Source organism: Tamandua tetradactyla, chromosome 24, assembly GCF_023851605.1.
Source record: "Tamandua tetradactyla isolate mTamTet1 chromosome 24, mTamTet1.pri, whole genome shotgun sequence".
NCBI classification, from domain to species: domain Eukaryota; kingdom Metazoa; phylum Chordata; class Mammalia; order Pilosa; family Myrmecophagidae; genus Tamandua; species Tamandua tetradactyla.
Genome location: NC_135350.1, coordinates 48,304,380 through 48,324,810, shown reverse-complemented (window position 1 = coordinate 48,324,810; position 20,431 = coordinate 48,304,380). Strand labels below are relative to the sequence as shown.

General features: G+C 33.5%; 1 protein-coding gene across 1 annotated transcript in view; it reads right to left on the bottom strand.

Moving 5' to 3' along the window:
- Positions 1–20,431, bottom strand: part of ANTXR2 (ANTXR cell adhesion molecule 2) — a 140,277-nt gene that overhangs the window by 107,780 nt on the left and 12,066 nt on the right. Inside the window, exons 4-7 of the mRNA XM_077143050.1 lie at positions 15,982–16,063; positions 15,392–15,499; positions 15,197–15,265; positions 14,282–14,362 (exon numbers count right to left, since the gene is read on the bottom strand). Of these exons, the coding sequence (XP_076999165.1) occupies positions 14,282–14,362; positions 15,197–15,265; positions 15,392–15,499; positions 15,982–16,063 (340 nt within the window). The remainder of the gene's footprint in view (positions 1–14,281; positions 14,363–15,196; positions 15,266–15,391; positions 15,500–15,981; positions 16,064–20,431) is intronic.

Here is a 20,431-nt window from a genome sequence, read left to right as displayed (position 1 = left end):
ATCCTGTTTATCCCCAGTAAGATATTTTCATTTAGAAATATACATCCTACTCAAGTCTGAGGTTTTAAAAATTAAATTACATTAAAGAGAGATTAAAATAGCTAGGGCTATCAAATCTTACAGTAAACTGTAAAATATACATTTATACATCAGAGTATACTTTTAATATTTGTACTCAATTATTTTAATAAAGTGATTTTTTTTATAGAAATGATTGAATGGAAAACTGACTCAATTAATACATTCATTGAAAGGCAAGTTCACACCGCAAGTCACAAAATTGGCACTGCCATTTGATACAATACAGTCAAATTCCTATGGAACATTATCTGCCTTTCCTGAATTTAGCTTTATTTTCAATTCTTTGGACTTTATATTATAAGACATTATTTGAGTGCACGACTTTTCTTCTCTATTAGAAGACAAACTCTTTGGGGACAGAAATGGGATCATAACATACTGTGCAGCCCTTTCAGTGCCTCGCACATTATTTTGTACATGCCGTGCAACCAATAAATGCTTAGGAAATAAAGACTGAATGCCTGAATTAGTGAGAACATTAAAAATGTCTATTTAATCAGCAAATCAACTCTCAAATTGGGACTCAGATAAGTCAGAATAAAGTTAATTTATGTGAGAAAACAGCTTCGACTAATTAAGAATGCTGGAAGCACAGAAACCTATAATTTGAAACAAATAAAGTTCACAAAATCATTCCCACATGAAAAATAATCAAAGAGAGACAGGGGAGGAGTAGAAGAGCATTTAAGCATTTTTAGAAAATAACGCTTGTCCTAAATTTGAATCTTCCACTAGCGTCTAACATGTTCCTAGACTCAGAAAGCAACAACTAGCAACCAAAATAATTTGATGTTTGTGTCCAAATAATAAAATAGGTAAAATATCAATTAATTGGATAGCTCAATTTACATCATTAATTTTTTTATCAACCCATGAATACAAAATAACATACTGTTCATTCATACCACCAAATTATAGAAGCTCAAATGTTCAAGATACCTAAATGGGCCTATTATTTTAAAACTGTCATCACTAAAACACAACTGACAGAGGACAAGTATATTCAACACTTTAGTTAATTTTCACTAAATTACGTAAGCTATTGATTGAACATTGGATCAGGTGTACCGGCTATGATAATTGATGCATTATCTTTCATACTCTGAACTTCCATTATTTGTGCAACAGAGGAATTTCTAAGAAAGTTTCTTCAAATGTGTTGCCATCTGTCTTCATTATATCTCAATGGAAACAGAAAATGGTTTCCACTAAAAGTCGGTCTTAGTTGACATCAGAGGGAGCTAAAGCATCATAGAACAAATTTAAACACAAGTCAAATGCTATATTAATAAAATCAGGGCACTCTAAGTCATGCAAAGTTGTATCATTTGAGATTTGAGGATACATTTATGTATATAAATCTGGCAAAAACTTGATGTCCGCCATAAAAATACTAAGCATCTATTCACTAAAAAGTAATATTAAGGAATACTCACAAATTAAAAATATGGACATTATTATCTAATCCCTACTTTTAAATTCTCAAACATTAATAAGCTGACAAAAAGTCCAACTTTTTAAATTAATATAAAAATCAGTAGTCAAAAGTTCAAAAGAATACCCAACAGAATTTCTTTATCAGAATTTCTTTAGTTAATCCACATAAATCTTAAGAATAGATACTACTTTTGAGTCAGTTTTATAGATAAGGAAACTGGGCTTAGAAAAACTTTAAAAATTGACCTAGAAAAATAAGTTCTTTAGTGCAGAGCTAGATCTCCCAGTTTGCTTGAGACTAAATCCAATTCTTCTCACCCATACACTCCACTACCCTCCAAGCTTGTTATAGTCTGACCATTACAAAACCTGATAATTAAGAAACTAGTGAAAATTCTCTGCCTGTCTTATAGGGACACCTTTTATACTATTAAAACAATTGAAAAAATTGGCTTATTTCTCATCTTCAAAAGTATGACAATAAGCTCTTACTTTATTTATTGGATCTTTTACAGGTTTGTTTTAAAATTCCAAATACCATTGACTTAGAATAAATTAAAATTTTAGATCCACCCTATGAATTTGTAATTTATAAGATTCTTAAGTTCTCAAGGCCCTTTTCCTTTCTATTTGTTTATTTCTCTATTGTCTTACCTTACTACTGCTTTCTATCTTAAACTTGTTTTCTACAGATAAAACATTTGTAGTTTTTCACTTCTCCATATCATGGAACCTAAAAGCCTGGAAAGGCCATACTTAAACAGTGAGCTTTAGTTTGGGGGATAGAGAACACACTTAGAAAATGACAGCATACTTGTAAACCATGGGGTTTACACATCCCTTTTAACCTCTAGTTGCTTGCACAGGACAAAACTGTAGAAGAGTAGAAGATAAAGGTGTGAACTTTGAGGAGGAAGGAATCCAGGAAGACTAGCTCTTGGTATATACAAGCTCATTTCTAAGATTTGGTCTATAAATCAGTGAAAACCTAGAATAGAAAAAAGTTAACAATATGCAGAATTTTGAATTCTAGTACTTTGTATGACAATTCTAAATTTGTATAACAATTTCAATTAGTTATTTGATCTTAAAATTTTGTTTTTTCATAAAAAGTACTGATGACAATGGCATTTAGGTATTGTAGTTCTAAAACTCTATAACTAGCCTGAGTTCTGGGAACAGAAGGGCATTCAGAGCCAGGAGGCAGAAGAAATTTTCTTTATTTTTTTTCTTGAGGCAGAACTGACTTTGAGGACATCTCTAACATAGAAAAAGTCAGTGTTTGCTGTTCTCTCCCATCATTGTCTTGCTAGATCACCAGACACACCATAATTTCTGCTTTTCAAATTATAATCATTATGCAGGTTTGCCCTACTTCCCAGAATATTCCATTTTCCACCTCCACCAACCTACTTCCTACTTTAGTGCAGCTACTGTGATTTGTGAACACATTTATACTAATTTGTGAATAACTGGTGGCCTTTCAAATGACCTATACAGCCTCAAGAAGATGTTTGTTAAAGTATAATAACGTAAAGCAATAACTGCAAGCAGCATGAAGGAAAATGTTTTTGAAGATGGGCCTCAACATTAAAAAGTCAGTCCTGCCTATGTGTCTGCCTGAGATCTGTCTCCCTCCTGTTCCTTTTTAGTTTCTTTCCTTTCTATACTTGTAAACCATGGGGTTTACACATCCTTTTTAACCCCTAGTTGCTTGCACAGGACAAAACTGTAGAAGGGTAGAAGATAAAGGTGTGAACTTTGAGGAGGAAGGAATCCAGGAAGACTAGCTCTTGGTATACACAAGCTCATTTCTAAGATTTGGTCTATAAATCAGTGAAAACCTAGAATAGAAAAAAGTTAACAATATGCAGAATTTTGAATTCTAGTACTTTGTATGACAATTCTAAATTCCAGCATGTAACACCTAAAGATGGTTTTATATATTTAATCTCAATAAGTTACTGCTTTTTCTCATCATTGAAACTTTATTTCCTATTTTGAATGAATTTCTCTTGAATATCTCCTTTGAAATGTGTGTAAAAAGCCTGCCATGTATTAATAGAAGCAATTTAAAATTTAAAATTCAAGTTTCCCCTCTTCTGAGTTGTTGAAGATAAAACTTCTGATGGAGCAATAGTGTTCACTCCCTTATAAGTTATAATTATTTTCTGTTGATTCTAATTAGTTGTATAAAATTCCGATGCATTATTTGTACAATCCTGATCATCACAATACTGTCAAGCTTTCTGTAAACACTGCAAACACTGAATCTGTGGAACTCCTCTATTTGGCAAGGAAGGGGGAATAAGAGAAGGTTGTTTTGCCTCCCTCTGGTTTAGTTTCCGGTTAGCAGTAAGCCCGGATGCAGCCTCGGGAGCCAGCTGTGACAGAGCTGCCTGGTGGTCTCCTTTGAGAGTACAGATGTTTGGCAGGAGATGAAAGTGGATTCCATGGCTTCCTTCTCTACCGCCCAACTTGAATAAGGTATCACAATGCTGCTTTGCCCTGCATACTCCAGACATGTTTCAAATTAACTGGGATTGAATATGCATCTAGGGCAGGATCTCACTGCATGCAAAATTTCCATACTAGGTAACAAGTATGTGGAGCCAGAATTGGCAGGATTTGGAGAAGTTTGTGAACCATTACTGAGTCAAAGACACAACTACTCCAAGAATCAGATTGGTTTCAAAAAGCTTCCTTATTTTGCTTATTTAGAGGCATACAATTAGGTCTTTATAGTTTCTGAATAACAACCAAATAAAATGAAGGTATTGTTAAAGAACCCATCAAAAGGAATAACCAGATAGCATCCAAAGGTATGAGTTTTCTAAGAACCCTGACTGAGTTCTTCTTTCTTAGAGATGTTAAGATACTCATGGAACCATAATTTGATTGAGATATTGTAAATTTCTGAACGTATTTACCTAATGGTCACATGTCATAATAATAAATAATGGACATGCAAGAAGCAGTAACAAGTCATATTGTGACCTGAAGAACTGTACACAATGGAAATACAACTGGCCTTTTCTTTTTGTCATTTAAGATAAAATGAGATTAATTAGTGAAAAGCTGTAGTTGGAATATGTCCAAGATAAAATTTGGCATGGAATAAATTAAGATAAGATGAAGACAAATATTATTTAAGGTCTGTGGTGTCTTTGAAGTTTATTTTGAATTTGGTAGAAATAGCTAGAAGCTATGCTTTATGATCTGAAGGTCAAGCATCCAGTTTAAAAATTCTTTTCCAACAATTAATAAATTATAATTGTTATAACTAATATAAGCCAAGGCTTTTAAAATGCATGTTTTTCCCATTTTTAAATGACAATGGAAGGATATTATTTGGAAAGTGAAATAGAAGCCATTCCAGAAGAAACTAAAAAATATATACATTTATAAGAAAACAGTATATTAAAAATCCAATGTGGGGCAGTGCAATGGTGGCTCAGTGGTAGAGTTCTCATCTGCCATGCCAGGGACCTGAGTTTGATTCCTGGTGCCTGACCATACAAAAAAAAAAAAAAAAATCCGATCTAATATAAAAATATATAGCATAATACATTATAAGTAGCAGTTCCTCATTAACATCAATTGAGTTTAATGGAAAAGTAAATGTAAAGCTTTCTCAACAAAAGGCATGAACATTTTGACTACAAATCAAATAAAGAGGCTGAATAGTGTTAAGCAATTAAGCATACAAAAAAGTATAGAGCTTAATGAAGAGTTACTTCAATTAGTCAAATCACATGTTCAGTTACACACAATAAAAGGAAAACTTATTTGGAAGAATTTGCACTGTGATAATCAATGGTACCCATAAAACACTAGATCAGGTGTAAAAAGAAAGAAAGAAAAAAAGGAAAATCAACACAAAATAAATATAAATATAACATATAAGAAAAAAGGGCTAATTCTAGATAAGACGTGTGAAAAGAGGAAAAGATTAAATTTCATTCAATAATTTCCACTGTGACCTCATTTTTTGTTGTGATCTCATTTTGTAAAGGCCAATTCTAGGTAATAAGGTTTTTTTTATGAAAAATGGATGACTTCATTACACTTAAATTCACATATGCTACCCCCAAATTTCCAACATTTCTACAACTCTAGTAAAAATATTAAATATCCATCCCAGTAACAATTTCCTAAAACTGACTTTAGGAAATAACATTACTGACACATTGCAGATACTTTACAAACATCCTAGGTACATCCTTAACAGAGAGAAACTATTAATTTCCAAGACATATAGCATGTCAGAAAATATCAATAAAGAGAATAATAAAATAAAAAATGCAAGCATTTATTTTTTCTGATTCATTGAAAAGCTTTAACCACTACAGGGGTTCATCTCAAACACGAAGGATCACAAATGTAAATCTCATAAGGAAATGAACAACATCAGTCCTAAAGGTAACTTTAGTTAGCCATCTAAGTGGATAAAATAGGCAGCTAAAGCAGTTAAAATGGTGTTTCACAAGATCCTTTTTTGTTGCTTTTTATCTTTCAATACTCAGATATGTGATTTTATTTTTTTTTCCCCCTGGCTACCAACCAACCAAATATATTTTTCTCTTAGAGGCAATATTTCAATTAAAAACATTTGTAATTTGTACTCATGTATTTTGATTGAGTTCATTCTTTAGAAATGCTTGGAGCTTCAAAATAGCAGTTGCTCAATACAGCTTGTACCACACTGCTTCATTTCTAAATATAGATTATCTCTTCTTTTTCAAGTAAGCAAGTATTATAAGTACAATTGACAAATTTCTAACTGAAATTCTGCTCTAAGAAATCCAGGGAAGAATGTAAATTAAATCACTGCCCTTTACTCTCAGCTCAAAACAAAACAAATGCATAGTACTGATCACACTGTCAGTGAAAACATGCCCATTTTACAGATCTTTGAAACAAAAAGGCCAATGACATCTATAAATCACTCAGCATCTCACAAGTGCAATTAAGCATAACAGATCATACTAGTAGGTCTGCCTTTCCCACAACGACAATAAAATATCAAAAATGAACTGTGATATGAAACAGAAGTTTATCTGCCTCTGCTATTTTTTCTTTGGTTATTTTAGTCAGTACAAACTCAGAATAAACATTTAATGCTTTCTTAAAGGATGAGTATGCTTTCTATAAAAAGCGCTTTGAAAATATAGGATAAATTTATAATTATGCTAGCTGTGTTTCAGAACCTAAAGGAATTTAGTTCCAACATATTTTTGCCCTGATGCATATATTATTTCATATTAGTCATATTTGCCCACTGCCTTGCTTTAACTAAAACATAAAATACATCTGCCAAGCATTCTAAGTCTACATTTGCTCCATTTGATTTTTCACTAACTCAGAGTGACAAATATAATGTTTCTCTATGCAACAGGAATAGAAAAATATATCAGTTCTTACATTAATTTTCCAATAAACCAAATATACCTAAAACTGTCCTCAGAAAAATCAAAGATACCATAACCACATTTGTTTACTAGCACCCAGAAAAGTGTCTTGAACAGAGTAGGTGCATAATACATGATTTTTAAATAAATTAAGAATCAAAATACTTGAGAAAAATGATATTTTACTGAGCAATCATGCATTTCCCCCAACAGAATTTAGGGTACGATCCATTTGGTCATAAAGCTTGACAATTTCTCTCTTTTCTAATTATCCTTTGACACAGCTGAATCTTCTTCCAAGAGTGGGTGAGGCTCTAAAGTCCATCTCCTATTGTAACCTAACTGGTTAGTGTTAGAGGTTGTAAGAAATAAATTTAGCATTTAATTATGGCCATGTAACCAAGTGCTATCAGTTTAGTTTCCTCACAAAATAACACAAAGCTGCAGTTACTTATTCAGAGTGGATTTGATTTCTTCAAACTACATTCCCTACCAAATAAAGAAAAAGGAAATAACACTATTAAGTAAGGTCATCATGAAAAATGCAAATAAAGCATTGGGCAATCAATGTCAAGATAAGATTATAAAAGTTAATAAAATGAATAATTTAAAGCACATTTCCCATGTTTTAGTTTTGATTTCAATGGAATTTAGAAGGAATAAGGAGTTTTATCAGAATATATATATATATATATATATATAATTGAAATATATTTGAAAATACTGGACTGTGAGTCATTAATTTTTTTTCCCTACCCAGAACACTTTTATGCCCTTGAACTTCTACCAATAGCATTTCCTTTTCATTAGGGAAATAATCTGTTCACTGTTACCCTAGTGAGGCTACTTATCATTATGTCTTCTCACTTATCATCTTGCCCCTACCGCTTGTCATGCAGTAGACATATGACACAGCATGTCATGCAGTAGACATATGACACAGGCTGCCCCAAACAATACTGACAAAGCAATTGGTACAAGGATGAGTTCATGACCTGATTGAGTCAATGAGTTCTTAACTAGGACTTTATATACCAAAGCTTGGAGCAAACAGCTCTCAGTTTCAAGTGGGTTTGGTAAAATAGGACTCTAAGTCTGAAGACATTGGCAATTACCTTTCTCTGCCACTCATCTGAAGGAGGAGAGAATAAGGCAAATAGAAACTCATTGACAAAATTCACCATGAGAGAAGACCCTAAGAACATGGATTGATCGCATGGATGGAGCGTTACTGAGGTAATTTTCCAGTTATATAAGCCAAAGACTCTTTTTTTATCTTAAGCCAGTAGGGAATTGGGTTTCTGTCACTTGTAGTCCAAGAGTCCTAATACAATGGAACTTAAATAACAGGATAAAATTAGAAATGGAATCTGGAATTAGAAATCAATTCATTCAAATCAGTGTTTTCTTGCAAAAAAGAGTAGTTGCATTTTTTTAATGGTCAAATATACCATAGCTATATTATAAAAATATTTTCAAGCACTGGCATGGACTTTATTTGATCACTGATAAACATTTAATAAGAGTGACTTGTTACCTAATACTGTATCAGGTACTGGCATAAAAAAGGGGGAAATATATAGTCTCAACCCACCTATTATTACTGTTAAAGACCTTATAATGAAATACCTCAATTGTATTCAATATTAAACATTTCTAGATAGAACAGAAGCCCAGATTATCTGATTTAATAGTGAGCCTCACATTACAGTCAGTCCTTTATAACAAGAGTCTTAAAAACCAGTTTCCATTTTCTACCAGTTTTTTTGTTTGTTTCTTTTTCCTATGAAGGTATCTTTACATTTAGCTTAAGCTTTTGGCTTTACATTAAACAATGTTTATAAATAAAGGTTTCCACAATTAATCAGTCAACATTCCTAGCACTGCCTGCTAAAAACTCTCATGCAAAGTTCTTACCAGGCTATTAGGTACCCTCTTCAAGACTCAGGAAAATGAATTGCCTGAGAGAAAATGAGTTTACAATGTCTTCTCATTCTATGAAAATATAGATTTAAATACTGTTCTTAGATATGTTTCAACTAGAAATCAATAGGCATTACTGGGAAAAACAATTTGGCTCCATAAGTCAAATGAATCTTATATTACTAGACCCTGAATGAAGTTACTTTTAGAAATATATACTTCACTTATTTTTTTCCTCTTCAGAAACAACCTATGCCATTGCATAGGTTAAATTTCCTACCTGCATGTGTTCATTCCCTTCTTTTTTATGCCTCTATATTTTTCCATTTGTAACTTAGAAACTCTGGTATTAGCTGCCACTACCTAAGATATAGGGTTTTTAATTATTTTGGGGCCAAACCAGTTTCACAACTGATTCATCTTTTTCTGCTAAATACTTTCCAAGGTGTTCTATCAAAAACCAAAACAAATCACAATAAAACAAAAAACACTGTGAAAATATTTCCAATAAATACAGCATTCTATGGTGCTTTTCTTAGGAAAAAAAAAAAGGTGAGAAGGTGATTTCCATAGTGTGACTTGAATTTTATTCTTTCCATATGATTCAGCAGTCCACGTTTTTTCTTTATTTTTAATGTCCTCTTCCACAGTGCTGCTTTATGAAACATTGCATGGGACACTGGGGTATTCACATGTCAGTCTGAACTATGCTTGTTCAAATTAAAATTTCATTTTTTAACAAAAATCAATTATTTAATGCTTTCCAAATCTATCTTTTTTATTTCTAGCTTCATTGCCATGGCAATAATACCAATAGCAGCTAATATTTGCTAGCCTTTGCCCTCAGAGCCTTGTGCAGCGAGAGATAGAAGGTTCTCATTTATTTATTGAATCTAGAGGTTCAGCCCCACCCTATACCAACATGATTCTGAGGAAGTCAAGGCGTATATTAGGTGCTTCCCACCTAGTTTTATTGCAAAAGCTCTAGAAACCCAGTGCCTGAAATAAGCTCTATGGACCTATGGCCCATTGGGAATGTTGTTTTCTCCTTAACAGCTAGATTTCTACTCTGAATCATTAATTAGTATTACAAATTTCCCCACAGAAAAAAAATTATGACTCTTTTCTGAAAGTGAGGCCCTGAAATTCTACATAATTCTTGCCAGGAGAATGCTGAATCATTCCCTTGGCTATTGGCTGGGCTCAAGTCCCATGTTTTGGGGATTTTGAACTAGAGCACAGTCAAATACTTGATTTTGGGTAGCTCCGCCTCTAGAAATCCTTGTAAAATTCCATCTTGATCTAATCCTCTCACATATCATACTATCCCTTTTGAACCTTAGCCTTGATGGTTTAGATAGCTGGTCATCTCTTTGGTGGCCTGATCTACAGATGGACGAATGGTCCCATACCACCTGGCCCAACATTCCCACTATTCCCAGCTCCCTATCAAATATTATGAAGCGGGCGGGCCGCGGTGGCTCAGCGGGCAAAGTGCTTGCCTGCTATGCCGGAGGACCTCGGTTCGATTCCCGGCCCCAGCCCATGTAACAAAAAATGGAAAAACAAAATACAATAAAACAAGAAAACGTTTAAAGATGTTTCCCTTTCTTCCTTCCTTCCTTCCTTCTCTCTGTCTTTCCTTTAAAAAAAAAAAAAAAAAAAAAAAATATTATGAAGCTCAGTCCTGCTGAATTCACTCCTCTTCATTACCTCATTTAATTCACACAACAACCCCATAAATAGAAATCTTTGTCTCCATTTGCCTGATGAGAATTTTAAAATTCAGAGAGTTTCTGTTATAAAATGTACCCAAGATCATGTCAAGGAAGCTGCAGATTGGATTTCCCATCCAGGCCTTCCTACTCCCAGTCTCATGTTGGCTCTGCTGTATTAGATTCTTTTAACCATGTCTTGTAAGGACTATTACAAGAGATTTAGAGCACATCTTCCTGTCCTCCACATCATCATATACAATCCTAAACCCTTACTGATATCATATAAATTCCATATTCTAAGTTAAAAATCGTCCGCGGGTCCCTAGTTATTCATGAAATAAGTGCCAAGTCCTCATCTGAATATTTGAGGGTCTCCATAGTCTGGACTGGCCTGTCAGTGTTTATCTCCCACATGCCTCCATAGCAAAGCCACACCCCACACCCCCTGTTGCCCCTCAGCCACTCCCACTCAGTCCAGGCTGTTCTTCAAGCTCTGTCTTCCTTGTTCCTAATTAAAAGCATTCTGAATGTAAGAGTCCAGCTCCTATCTTAGTCTTCCACGACTTTACATACCCAAACTGACCCTGCCATTATGTCCACTTAGACTACAGCCAACGGGGACTTTAACACAAGTTGTGTTACATGATTCTTTTTTATCCCACAACATGACTCACTGAAATTTCCCTCCTCCAAATCCACCTAACACTTTATACTACCCGCAGGGAACTTATCACATTCTGAACATTGAATCATCATTATTTTTAAGCTCCCTTATAACAGAGAAGTTGTCTTATTTCCTCCAAGCCTAATATAATCCTTTAAATATAGGAAGCACTCAATAAATGAGTGAGTTAAAAAAATGGGTGAGATAATAAGGAAAGATAGGAGAAAACGAGGAAAAGATTTTTACCAGTATCTATTTGTTGTAATAATGAATTCTGAATCTTCAAATGTGCTAATTAAAACTGAAGATTAACCAGTATTCAAAAAAAAGAGCTACATAGCATGTTTCCTTGGAAAGTAATCTAAAAAATTTTTGAAAAACAATACATTTTCACTTCAAATTATAATAAAACATTTAAATGGTTTGTTGAATCAAAAAAGTTTTAGACAAGATCATTAAATTGTTAATATGTAAGACATCCATACCAAAAGTCTTTTTCAGTCTTTTGCTTTTTGATTCATAGAAATCAAAACTACTATAATGTTTCCTCTTCTTTTTTTAACTACAATGAAGAAAAGCTCCAAAATGAAACTCCTATCTCTCATCAGTTAAACACTGATTCTGGGCAAACTATGACTTAACAATATATGATATCATATATATTAAAGGAATCAGACTATCTAGGTTCACTGGATTTTATAGGCAAGAGGCAAAAAAAAAAAAAACCATGTTACTGATTTTTCTCAAAGATTAACTTCAAAGAAATTAAGGTACTGACAATTAACAAACACCAGATATATTTAAATAACTGGCTGAAAAAATTATGCATCAATTTAGTAGATATTTTGCCTACATAAAGCCAAACATGTAAAAGACTTAAATTTTCTGATTTCTTCCATTTGCTTAGCTTCATATAAAACAAATTCTGCAATACAATTTCATCCATGAACTTGGTAAGACATAGATAGATAATACCTTCTATCTGCCTTCACCTTGGGATAGAGACAACATATTTGCTTTAAAAATCTGATATAATTTTTCTGAACAAGATAATTCTTTAAAACTAAAAAGTGCAATGTGAATATTAGGCTGACTTGTAGGTTCTGTATATTATTAGTGGTGGAATGAAAACAGTATCTACACTTAGAAGTGCTTGAATTACCTTAAATTTCTGTAAAGTGGACAAAAATCTCAAGCTACAGTTAAGTTGATAAAGATATCAACTATTAATGAGACCAAGTTAGGTTTTAATGGTTGCCTTTCTCTATCTGCCAGATACTATTAGGGTTTTCCCAGAGGCTGGGTTCCCTGAGGATCATTTACTTCTTCTTTTAAAACAAAATAGCTAAAGTTTAACTATATGGAAATGAAAGTATACAGAGGTTCTGTTGGCAATCTGTGATTAAGATAATTCAAATCTTTCTAATTTCACGCTAAACCTTTCAATATATCAGATTCAAGCTAAATCAAGTCCATCAAGATTCTCAGGCAGGACAAGCTGTCCTTTGAAGGCTATTGCATTCTAAAGTTTCCTTAATATAATTAGAAAATGAAATTTAAGAAATGAATATTGCAACCAATTTCTCTCATTTGGTAGTCAGTTACTAAATCCTTGATGTGGAAATGTGTAGTTAAAATCCACAAAAAGAGTTTGAGAGACAAATTAGTTATCTGTAGAACTGTGTAGTAAAACTTATTATATGGAGGAAAAAATTATAATTAATTCAGGGAAGAATTTTCTCCTTCCAGGCATAATTATAACACTAATTTCATATTCCCAAGTATACTAAAATTCTATTTAAAATATAATGCACTGAGTCATTTATTCAGTGGCCCAAATTATATACAGCTGTGTATTGTCCATCACTTTTCCTACATTTTAAAACTTAAAATCACAGTTGTCAAGTATTTATCCCAAATGCAGCTATAAAATTTTTTACTATTTTTTATGCTGCAAATCTCCATGAAAAAATTAATATGAGAATACATGTAAACTCATAATTAAACCTCTATTCCATTCTACATTTATATTTGACCTACCAACTACAAGTACTGCTATGTGATAGAAGCAAATTATATTTTCTCTGAAAGATTCTATTAATTTAAAAAAAAAAAAGGCTACAAGCTACTAAAAACAAATTCAATACATCTCACTCTATGTTTTTGAATGACGTCATCTTTAAAGAAAAATTTTAGATGCCAGACCAAATATAAAAAGAAACTACGGGTTTTTAGTTTGTTTCTGTTTTTTGCTTGTTTTTTTTTTTCCAATGGGGAAGATGGGGTTTCTTGCTTTCAGTAATATTTAAAGATTAAAGGAAAGCTTTGGCTCAGAGAGCATATATTATTCACTTGCATTTTAGAATGGTGTTTACCAAAATAACATAAATACTAAATAGCGACTATTCCTAGTGCTTCCAGCAAAAGGCAGTAAAATGAAACATAAACCTCAGCTGTGACTACTCAGAAGTTTGCTTTGCATTCATCACTCCTGTTCCCCATACCCTGTTCAGCATAGCCCAGATTCTAATGATCACCAGAGACAACTCAACTGAATTCCAAACAGAAATACTATGAACTCCAGTGAAACTATTAATCATTAAAATGGAGAGAACAACAACAGCAGTCAAATATTCAGCACTGGTTCAAGTCGCCTTACTGATAGCTAAGACACACCATATTTGGAGGAGGGAGTAATGACACATTCCAATCCAAATTTTTATTTTTCATTTCTTCTATAGACTATAAAACTCTGAAGATAACAACATGGTTAGGAACTTCATGCCCAAAGGGAGAATGCATCTCAGACTATTTATGAAAATCACAAACCCAGGCTGGCTGAGCCCAATTTGAAAGAATACCAAACTTCACTTACAAACAAAAAACAAATCTTTATAATTGCACAGTATTAACAATACCAAACAAAATTCTTTCTTAATTGCTTTCTTCAAGATAATGGCCACCCATGCTGGACAGTAAGATTACTTCTTAGAGTTAAAAATTTAACTAAAATGACAATCCTTTTTTGCCCGCAGAGAAATACTCACAGAATTAATTATTCCTTTAAGAGCTTGAAATCCACCTTTGACAGGGAAAACTTGTTCTTTGGAATCGGCAATTCTCTCAAGCTTAAGAAAAAGGAAAACACCTTAATTATGGAGTGGCTGAGATATTCAACACTTTGAAAACTTCAAAGTACTATTCAATTTGTATTTATGTTCATCTGAAAAATTCCATCACAAGATTAATCCACCATTATGGCCTGGGTTAGAGGTCAGGATTTGAGATAAGGGCAATAGTGTTGTTCTAAGGCTATTACCACCAAATGAACTAGGATCAGTCACAACCCCTTTGCATTGGCCTCAAATTGCAATACCAAAAGAGCACAGAGGCTCTAAAATCTGCAAACAGCAGGAGTTGCAGGGGTCTTAGACATGCTCAACAAAAAAATGTAAATGCAAAATCCTTTTGTGAGTGAAAAAAATAATTTTTCATATATGTATATACCCTTAAAACGTTATGGAAAAAAAATTTTCTAAGAAAACTTGAGAACAATTATTAAAGACTTTTCTAAATGGACTTCCCAAATCCCTGTACACATAAAGTTAAGTTTTAAATCAAACTAAAAGGCCTAAATAAGACTGTCATAATAACTACAGCTATTAAGTTAAAGAAGAGGACTAATTATATTATTTCAATAGAAATGTTTCTCTTATATTAGTCCCCCAAAGCAAGTAAATGTTCAAAAATTTTAAAGAAGTTCATTTTCATTAATGAAACCTATCATAATTCACAAGTTATTAATGTAGAGCTCAAGACATACAGCCAAGAAGATAACATTTTTATAGAAAATTTTAACAGTTGATTAACACCATAATAAGTCATCAGTGAAAAGAATTTAATAACTATCCTTAAAACAAGTATGTGATTTAGATTAAAGTTTGCAGATACGTTGTACTCACCTGAGCTTGCTCAAAATCTAGGACACCAACACAATAAACTCTAGCCCCAAGTGACCTGGATATCACTGCCTATCTCAAAGAGAGAGAGAGAGAGAGAGAGAGAGAAAGCGAATTACTGAAATATGAGGCCATATATGCAGAAATACAACGTAAAGTACAGCAGGGTGTAAAAAACAGTTTCAGTTCAATACTCACCTCTTTCTCTGCATATGATGGCACCAGACCGTCCAACTTACCATCTGTCAGAGCAATTATAATACTAGAGGTTTTTAAGCCTCCTGCTTTCTGAATTTGTTCATTTGCCTGAAAATAAAGAATAATTATCCAACTCACAATTTAATTTTAACTTTAAACCAGCATGGTTCCATCAAACCAAATTTGTAAAACTGACAAAAGCAAAATGCCACTTGTCAACTTTTTAAATAAGGTTTTTTGAATTAATTATTTTACTTGAAATATGCATGTGTTCACATTATAGGGTAGTTAGTACTGGGTTTAAATGATACATATTTTTAGCTATGGTTGACTAGTCTGAATACAACCACTGACAAAATGGAAAATTCCTAACAAGGAAAATGTCACCCAAGGTTTCCTTATCATGGCTATAATTTTTTTCTATCAGTATCATCCATAAAACAACAAAAAACACATTTTAAAACTTTTAAGATGAACATGAAATGAGTTTTTGAGCTTGAATAATTTGAGTTATAATGTATTTCATTACAGAATAAGGGAGCATTCTCTCCCATACATACATACATATAAATAAATGTAAAAGAACTTACTAGCTTTAGTCCTTCATGAATATATGTCTCTCCTACTGGACTAACTTGTCTTAAATCCTCCAAGCCTTTGCTGATTTTTCCCCTAAAAAGAATGTATTGTACTAGTAAACAAAAGAAAAATTAACAAAATTCACAATAAACACATCTCAAAAGGAAGTTTCTTCAGTAAGAAATAGAGGAAAGGACATGGATTTTGAAGGTAAACAGCTACTCATGACTTTTTGTCAATTTACTATATATTTGGTTACTTCAATACTTCAACTATAAAAAATAAAAATACCAACCATATCAAATGTCTTGAAAAATCTAAGCACATTCTGGGCATATTGAGCTGAGAGAGGATACCTTAAATGAGGTATGACCAGACTTCACAATACAGAGGATGAAAGATGGCAGGAGATTCCATATAAAAAGAACATTAGCTAAACATCAAGGAAAGTTAATGGAGTCACACAAAACATACATACATACACACATCATTATAGCACATGTCAAAAAACGGTCAAAATTTATTTTATCATGCTGCAATGTTGCATTTCAATTACTTGAATTAAGGGAGTCATTCACTAGAACCTTACACACTTTTTTTTTCTTTTTTGCATGGGCAGGCACCGGGAATCGAACCCGGTGAGAACCAGGTGAGAACTTTGCCTGCTGAGCCAACGTGGCCTGCCCCTTAGGCACTTTTTAAAAGTAACTTTTTGATTATATTTTTATATCTATAAGAAAGTTATCCGACAAATTCTCCATCCTATGAATTTTCCAGAAAACCCAAGACAACTAACTTTCAGGGTATGAGTTTACTCTTCCCCTGAAGAGGTTCAATTGTCTCTACCAAGTCATGTTGATTGTCTCTTTTAATATTTCATTCAAAATCTAATTTTCTATGAACCTACTTCTAATTTCATTATATTATATGTTCTGGAGTGTCTTTCTATCCATGTTCATAATCAAATTTTGCTACAATGTATAATTTTGTTTCTTAAAAAATTTGTACTTGAAAATAATCTAATGTCATTTAATATTTTTACTTCTCAACTATACTGAAAGTTTACAGTGAGTATAGTAGACCATCATATGTCTTTTATTTATAATGAGTCCTCCTTTCATTTATAATGAGTACATTGTACTTGTTACTTCTTATAATGCCTTTTGCAGTGTTCAATATTTTTCAATTTTTCTTGTTTTTTATTTGTTCAATGCAATTTTAATCCACCATAGAAAAAAATCATAATTCTTTTTTTTTAATTTACTCCATACAAATGACGGAGTAAATTATATCAAGTATAAGTTTACTTTATCTAAATATTTATGTTCAGTATCTATAGAAAACTTGAAACTGATTGTTTGAATGAGGACGTTAACCAAATATTTGGTGCTTTCCAGAAATGAGTGGTAGTGTGTCCTCAAGCACTAATGTTTGCTATCAAAAGGAAAATGAAAAGACAACTGAAATTCAAGTTTATGCAAACAGATTTTGCATGGTAAAAATAACCTCCACACCAAATTCAGCTCACCACTAATTAGTTTTAAAGACTAGACAACACCAATATCTGAAGGTGTTCCCCTACAGACTCTAAGCTGAAGGGACTTGCCAAATGTGGGATCCAGAATCTTGTGAAGATAGCCTCTGTTAGTTTATCTCACTAGAAGAGACAGATGGAGGCACTTGATTTTCTACCCACAGCTGGCACCATAATATTCCAAGCTGCACTGAAGCCCATCACTACTCTTGCAGCTGCATAGTCACAGGAGAAAAGTACTTGTCCAAAGCTAATAACATCAACACACATGAATCCTAGCTGGGTACTTCTTCCAGGGAAACTACAGTCTTTCACTTTCTCCTCAATCAACATGGTTTCACTCTGGGGGAAAGAATGGCAGGGCAGATCTCAGGACTTCAAAGGATCCGGTGAAACTAAAAAGATGTTCTAAGTGCCTGTATTAGTAAAGAGCTAAGTGAGGAGGTGAAAATGCAGTAGGTTAAAAACAAAACTCACTAATCTATACTATGTCCTTAAAGAAAACTTTAAAGGAAAGCAAGAGGGAAAATGATAAAAACAAAAGAAAAAAAGGGGGGGGGGGCAGGTAATGGTGGCTCAGCAGGCAGACTTCTCACCTGCGACGCCAGAGATCTGGAGACCCGGGTTCGATTCCCAGTTCCTGCCCATGCAATAAAATAAAAAAATAACTTAAATAAATGAAGAAAAAAATAGATACATTAAGGGTATCGGCTAAAACCCAACCTTGTCTTAGAGGATGTGCTTCACTCTGCTCAGCTGCAATACTGTGCCACCAGCTTCAAGAAGCAGTAATACTGAAACTACTTTGGTATTTGTTGTGAAGCTGTTGTCAAGGATGCTGCTATCATGTCAAGCAATTTGCCATGAAGGTCTGAGGCAGAGGTTTCTTGGTCATGCCTGAGTAACTGCTATATACTTCCTCCTTTCTGCTAATTACAATTATGTAAACTCTGTTTACTTCTCCTGGCAACCAGGAAGCACACACTAAATTTCTTACTCTCTTGCCTTTCCTAACAAGAAGCCCACAGTAAATTTCTTACTCATTCACAAAATTCTGCTGTATTCCTATGGTTATCATATCACTTCATCCTCTTTTCCATGGTTTTAAACTTTTCTTTTGATAGTTGATTCAATATATTTTGCAATATTTTTTGTTCACTTTAGCCCGAAAAACTTTTCGAAGAGAAGCAGGATTTAAACAAATACAATGGGATATTAAACCTCAGATTTTTTATATCATTAATTAATTCATATTCCCTTACTTTATAATTCAATTGATTGAAAAACAAAAAAGGAAAGAAGGAAGGAAGGAGAGAAAGAAAGACAAAAAGAAAGAAAGGAAGGAAGGATGGAAGGAAGGAGGAGGGGAGAGAGGAAGAAAAGGAAAACACACTGCCTCATTTTCTTTCATCTACGAAATTAGCTAACACTTTCAGTTCTGCTAGTATCTCTCAATTTTCTCTACTGATTAGGGAAAAGAAAGAATATGAAAAAAAGGGAAGGGAAAGGAAGGACTGTGCTACATCAGTGGTTTTTCTCCATCCACAGAATATTCTAGATTGTAGAATATGTCCCTGATTTCTATACTTAAAAAAAAAGAAATGCTGCAATAGTGCATAAAGAAAATGATTAGCAGTGAATTCTGACTTTTCAATAACATGATTAAGTCATAATTTTAAGTCTCTTCTACACCTTACTAATGATGCATGTTTATACAGTGTATCTATATAGCACTTGGCCTTTCCAATTCACATCACCTTAACTTTTCAGATTTCAAATCTCTTTCCAGATTTCAGCCAATGTGCGTGCATCTGTTGAGCACCCACTGCAAGTAAATACTGTAATATCACCACACAGTCCAGTGGCTGCTCTTACACATGGAGTGGAATTCTCTACCCTGGCTGTGCAAAGATGCTTTTGTAAAAAAAAAAAAAAAAAAACTTTCTAGGCTCTGCTTGAAGAAACTCTAATTTACTGAGTTTGTGACAGGGCCAGGGTATCACTACTTTTTTAAAATTCCCAAGGCATTCTAATGTATAGCCAGTATTAAGGACCCTCTGATCTAATATAACTTAAAAACCTTCCCATGCAATGGGAATGCTCTTTCCCTTTCCTATTTTGCCCATCAGTCATCCATTTAAGGGGTTGTGGGTGATGAAGACAATCTCTTTAACCTGTAAGCACAATTTCTAGGATGATCTGGAACAAGGTGAGCACAGGCTTCACAGCCAGAGAGATTATGGATTAATTTCAAGCACCACCTTTATTCTTTATAAATTAGGGATGAAAATACCTACCCCATGGGACAATTGTAAGGATCAAATGACACATAAAAAAAAATTAAATTGTAGCTCCCACTGGTGTTACTATAAGTCATTCCCCCTTTAGTATGATTTTGTTCACACAGCTTACTTTCTTCCTAACGCCAAAGAGAGCTCACACAGCAAACTGAGCGTCGGAAAATGTGGATATATAGAGGTCAGAAAGGAAAAAGGAAAAAGAAAGTAGAGCAAGGATAGAATGCACTGTTTTGAAGCTTTAATGATGGGAAGATCCTGGAGAAGAATTATATGAAAAGCTCTATAATGAGACGGGAAGTCTCAGGTATTGGAGTAAAGAGATGAATTGAAACTCTGGTTCTGGGCTGTGTAACCTTCAGCAGTCATTTAATTTCTCAGAGCTCAGTTTTCATATCCATAAAATTAAATAATAATACCTGCCTTAAAAGGTTTTCATTCATTCTATAGATATATAGTAAGTGCCCACTATGATATTCAGAAAATGCTTGCACTTGGCAGTTTTAGGCAATCAGAAAGTTGTGGGTGCCTGGACAAATGGGTATTAGGAGGGAGGAAAAGAGGAAACAGGGAGTGGGTCAGTGCCCAAAGCAAACTCTTTTCATTACAGTTTGTCCAGTAGACTGCTCT